General features: G+C 33.5%; 1 protein-coding gene across 1 annotated transcript; it reads right to left on the bottom strand.

The window, feature by feature from the left end:
• Positions 1-1,773: 1,773 nt before the first annotated feature.
• Positions 1,774-3,352, bottom strand: LOC108484921 (protein terminal ear1 homolog). Its single transcript, XM_017788803.1, has 4 exons — positions 2,913-3,352; positions 2,450-2,569; positions 2,223-2,367; positions 1,774-1,980 (listed from the first exon to the last, which is right to left on the bottom strand). Exons 1-4 carry the CDS (start codon positions 3,350-3,352, stop codon positions 1,774-1,776), a joined length of 912 nt encoding a protein of 303 aa, XP_017644292.1.
• Positions 3,353-6,143: the final 2,791 nt, after the last annotated feature.

Raw genomic sequence — 6,143 nt, 5'->3', positions numbered from 1 at the left:
GTCTTCTACTTTTGAAACACAATTTCGACTCAGCTAATATCCTGTGTAGTTCAAGATAAGTCCATGACAGGTTTTGGCTGAAAAAGTGTTTTAAAAATAAGAGTCAATGTGAAAATTTACGAAATTATACCTCATATTTTTTTAACTTTTTTTCTGTCAATTAAACTCTATTTTTAGTTTACTATTGAACTCTGATTAGTGTAAATTATTTCAATTTTATTTAACTTACAAATTTAGCCTATATCATTTTTTTCGCTCTAAAAAATATTCAAGTTTCTCCATCTTTTATATTCTTTAATTTTACCGTTTTAGTAAAATTATCTGTACTTATAATTTTTAATTTTATATTTTTTTGAAGAGATTTTTCATGTAAAAGATTTATTATCAATCTTTTTAATTTTTAATTTCTTCATTATTTCACTGAATTTAGCATAATAGTTTTGGATAAATTACCTTCAAAACTTATCTCAAATAAATCATTATAAAAGCTAAAAGATAAATATAAACCTTATCTAATGAGGCATGTCGATATGTATGAATAGTATATACGTTCATAAATTTATTATTATTCAACAAATGCTTGGGAAAGTTTTACTAATGTCAAGTAAAGCCGAAAAATTGAAAAACTGAAAAACAAAAATAGAAAAAATAATTATTTTCATGTGCTTAATTTCATCCATTATTTAATAGAATTAAAAATAAAAATTTAAAAATACATAATCTTAAATTAATATGTACCTTTTCTCTTATTTTCAACCACTTATTTAAAAAACATAAAAACATAAATTAATTTTTACGCATTAAGATACAACATAATTCTCTCTTATTTTCTTTTTCCACACTTGACTTCTTCCTCCCATCGCTCCATTTTTCCACCCCGCCAACAACACTCTCTAAATATATGTTTTCCCACACACACTCTTAAAAGTAATAGCTACACCAAATTGCATTACCAGTCTACTTAAATTTATTCTTATGTTTTCACTTTTGCATTACCATTTACCAATTTACTTGTGTTTTCACTTCTGTATGAATACTAGTGACAACCTTGAAACCATATCACTTACCATAACTCATACCCCAACCTATCCAAAAATTAAACTTCTTATCCAACATTCAAATTTTGATATAATTTTAAACGCCTAAGTTACACAAATTTTACCATTTTAATAATAAAACTTAATAGTTATCATCTTAATTATCTTAATATATTTACTAAAATTGTTAATAATATAGGACAAACCAATGCTAATACTCAAATCTCAAAGCACAAAATAGCCTAACATAGTTATGTAAAGGCTTCTTTTAAAGGAAAAGAGGGAAAGACTTGGATCCTTAAACTACCAAATGCATAGGAAAAGCATAAATCACAAGGGAATTGGGGCTCATGCTATGCTAATTCAATAACATAAGATAACACATTTGAAGGCATCGAAAAACTTAACATTGAGACAAGCTACATGTAAAAAGACCCTAACCCATGTTTCCATTTCACCCTAGACCTTCAACACCAACAACAGCCATGAAATCCGCCTAGGGAGAGACAATGAAAACAAAGGAAGCAAACCCTATCATATTTGGTGAAAAAGGATCTATGTTTCCACTTCACCCCCGATGGCTCATCTCATCGGGGGAGAGAATGAAAACAAGGGTCCACATGCATCATATGAAGTACTGGTGCACTATATATATTGCCTAAGATTATCGACCAAAAGTTTATAAAGAGAGCTTAAACCTAAATAATGTAGAACATGGAGCAAAAAGGGAAGTCAGTCAAGCTTCTTTTTTGTTCTTCCTTTGGGTCATGATCATCACCTTTTGATCCTTTGGTGTCGCAGTTACGTGGATTCGTCTGCCAACAACAGTTGGGTTAGAGCGGTTGAAACCATCCCGTGGTGGGGTATAAACCACTGGCAAGTACTTGTTTGTATGACACGCGAAGTAAGAGTGCTCAAAATTTTCTTTCAATGCATCTTTTCCCTGGAAAAATTTTTCAATCAAAAAGAATATGGCATGAAAATCAAACCCTGAAGTATTTAAGATATCGAGTCATGAAAGAAATTGAAGAGGAACCAATTTCATTGTTACCAGGTAAAAACTTCAAATAAAGCAAATCACTATTTCTAAGCCATAAGAGATACTTTTCAAACTACAAAGTTACCATTTTTAGTTTAGTTCTTTAAACTTTCAAAGTTCAAATGATAGAAAATGATTAATATTACCTGGAATTTGGCAACACTAATTTCACAGATTTTCTTCCTGCCAAGTCTAGAGCTCCATTCTCGGTTGTTAAAGTCCTTATAAAACCTCAATGCAGCAACAGGACTCGTAAAATTAACAAATGCAAATCCCAGATTTAAGTGAAACCTGAAGGAAAATAATGGTATTAGGGTCAAGATAAAATTGAAAGATAACTCAATAATCCCATAGAAGTAAATGAAAAGATCACCCAAAATCCATTGGAAGATAAAGGAAATCATATTCAGATTTGCAGAAATAAGAGCCCGGTTGAGCTTTTCTATTTTCTGTCCCGCAGTGATCATCCAACACGCGCTGCAAATCAATCCTTCTGTTTCATTTTATCAAAAGAAAAATGTGTACAATGTCAATTAAAAACAAAACATTGTAACATGAACATGCAGTTACATTAATGGCGAACTTTACGATGTCATGTTATGGTGGAGTAAATGATCCATGCATACACTACTTTCATATCGTAGACAGAAAGAGACAACAAAAACTGAAGACCCCAGCTTTTGCAGAGACCATTACCAGATGGTTCATTTATGAACCCCAGGGAAACTTAAAGATAGTGATAGAGATGGATCATGTATGCCAAGACTCCATGGGAAATTAGTAGCATGAAAACATAAAAAGGGTAAATGAAAATGACAAAGAAAAAGAGAAACTACTGAAAGTGATTGGGGACGTTTTTGATCATTAATGAAGTCTTTCCATCAAATTTGGCTTGTTCCTCAGCGTGATTTGAACCAGCTTTCACTTTTTTGACCCAAACTTCTTGCCTATGCATTGGAAACTCCTTCGCCGACTTCAACCGTGGAGGAAGTAACCTCCATTTACTTTTGTTCCTATTCCCAACAATCCCTTCAGACCCATAGTTTATATGTTTTGGGGCATTGAACACTTCAATCCATGGAAGTGGCTGCTTTCCTGAGTTATATATATTTAAATAATGAAAGCTTGGAGGAGGATGGCAATGGAAGTAATAAGGCGACTCAGGGGGAAAATAGATATTTAGCGGTTGAGGACCTTGAGGTTGGTAGCTTTTAGCAAAAGGGTCCAATGGCTTATGATTTGAGGTTTTCCCCATAGAAGATGAAGCAGCTGACATCTTTGAAACCCCTTGAAGAAGGAGGAGGAGATAATGGAACCAACTTTTTTGGATAGTAAGCCAATTCTTTTTATGGACAAGTCAAATAGGATGATTTTGTGGAAGGAAAAATTGGGAGGATAAAGAATACACGAGAAGATGAAAACAAAATAGAAGATATATTATATTCAGGGTTTTTAAAGCATAGAAAGGCTGGGGGTACTGGTAGGGAAGTTTCACCATTTTGGCTAAGGGAATCACTGCAATGATGAATATTGGAATGGGAGATTTCTAATAATGAGGATCCATTAAATGCTTTTTCAAACCCAAGGTGAGCTTTGGCGGCGTGAATGGAACGAGAGAGTCAGATGTTTAACCTTAGGCTCCATGCAATCTGTTCTGTCTGCCATGATTCCCATTTCAGCTCTGTAACCAGCTCTCATTTTTTTTTTTTTTCCTTTCAGAATTTTGCTACGGTACATTATCGAACAAGATTTTAAACTTTTTTAAATTTGTGACGTGTCTTGTATGTACGATCACAAGTGTTTTTATTTAAATAAAATATTACCATATATTTGAACCATTTTAGCTTATTATATCTTTATGTTTCTCATTAAAAAGTAATTAATAGATTACCGGGTTTTTACTAAAAAATATAAAAAAATTAAAAATTTAAAAATAATACAGTAAAAAAAGTAATTACGAAAATGGTATAGTCAGGGTGGTCACGCCACTCGACAAAGTGCACCACCTACGACAAACAAGACCAAAACAAGTAAAAAAACTCTGAAAATAAAAAAAAAAGCTGAAAAACGAAAAAAAAATAAAATATTAGACATGTGGGGGCCAGAGGCGGCACCAGTGTTGCCTCTGGCAGAGGCGGCACCAGTTGTGTAGGTCTCACAGCAAAGACCTAAGCACTATAAAACCAAGCGAACCAAGAACCCGGAGCAAGATTCAAAGAAGAAGGAGAAGAAAATAAAAGGAAAGAAAGGAGAAGAGAAGGAAGAAAAGAAGGAGAAGAAAAAAGAAGGTATAATTTTTTTTAAATAATGAATTTTATATTGTTAATGTGCTTTTGCTGTTATTATTATTGTTGATTTTATTATTTTTTGTTGTCGATTATGAATATTGTTATTATTGTTAGTAAAAATCATAATTATTGTTAGTTATTATTATTGTTAAAAAACCTAAAAAGCCTATTTATGTTATGTAAAGAATATATTATTTTCTTATATGTGTTTTAGGTAGATTTTTACCCATATTATATAAAAATAAAAGAATAGCGAAATAAGTTGTTTGAAAGATTAAGTACCATTTTTGACACTTTTGGCACTTAATCTTTCAAACAACCTATTTTAGTATTTTATTTTATTTTTATATTATTAGGTAAAAACTTCGTTTTAGGTTGATTTTAAATGGTTAAATGTAAAGATAAATGTTATTTATGTATAAAATGAGAACTGAAAAACTATGAGCTTATGAATGACAAAAATTGCATATTGAGTAATTAAATTTTTTATTTAAGTAGTTTATTTGGTGTTCGAAATTATTTTGAGAAAGTTTATTTATTTTTTAATGATTGAGCATTGAAGATGGATAATCGCTTTTTCAGTATGCGTTTATTTCAATGGAATTATCTTGACAACAACCGTTGGATGTATATTTGAATGTCGGCAACAAATAGCAATGAGATTTAATAGAAATGTCTCGTTGGATGATATGAAGGGAAGAATTAACGTAAAAATTGTCAGACGTTGTGGGAGAAGGATCTCGAAACTTTTCTACAAGTTTCCAGTTTCGACAGATCCAATCAAATTCACTGAAATGGAACTTGTAGACGACGAAGACGTGGAGACAATGATCGCTCTTTACTGTGGGAATGGGAGTGACAAAAATACACCGATTCACTTATTTGCTGAGTTAGCCGGTATGGAGGAAAATGAAAATCTCACTGCATATGGTGAAGAACATAGAGCTCAAGAACCGTGCATGGTGGCTCCAATATCGTACGTTGATAGTGAATCGACTATAGGTGGGATCGATATCGATCTTAATGTTACACCCGATATGGATGTGGTTGGTGATGATGGTTACGATAGTAGTGATCCTTGTTATTAAGAAGTCGATAGTGATAGTGATCCCGATGTGGACGATGTCCCCGATGATATTGATGATGAAGACGTGAATGACGATAGAAACATTAACGCGTCTTCGGTCGGGAACCAGATGCGACGTGTTGTGATTCACAATAATCTTGGGCCACACATGTCGCTCATAGACCCCGACGCGGCGCATGTAGCCGAAGTTTTGAGTACCAAAATACTTCCCGCTCACCGATCGGCCAGTAATTTCGATCCCGAGGAGTTATTCGTCGGCGTAGATTCAAAGTAAAGAAGAGTGCGTATTGCTATTAAGCGGTATAGCATGAATATATCAGAGATTATAAAGTTGCGATGTCGAAACCGACATTATATATTGGGAGTGTTGGAAGTCGGGGAAGGCCGCAATTGGCGGTACGAGTGCATTTATTCAAAATTCGCAGATGTGGGAGATACGCAAATTTGTTGGGCCTCACACATGCACATCAACACGTATGATGAAGATCATCGAAAACTTGATTCTAAAACTATCAGACGTGTATCATGCCAATGGTGAAGGACATGCCGACCATTAAAGTTTGATCGATTGTCAAAATACAAGCACGATTTCGATGATCGAGTGTCATATCGAAAGGCATGGATAGCAAAACAGATGGCAATGGAGCAATTGTATGGGGATTTCGATGCGTCGTATAATGAGCTACAGGGAT

Source organism: Gossypium arboreum, chromosome 6 (genome assembly GCF_025698485.1).
Source record: "Gossypium arboreum isolate Shixiya-1 chromosome 6, ASM2569848v2, whole genome shotgun sequence".
NCBI classification, from domain to species: Eukaryota; Viridiplantae; Streptophyta; class Magnoliopsida; order Malvales; family Malvaceae; genus Gossypium; species Gossypium arboreum.
Note: the sequence above shows the minus strand (reverse complement) of the source record. Positions and strands in the feature narration are given on the sequence as shown.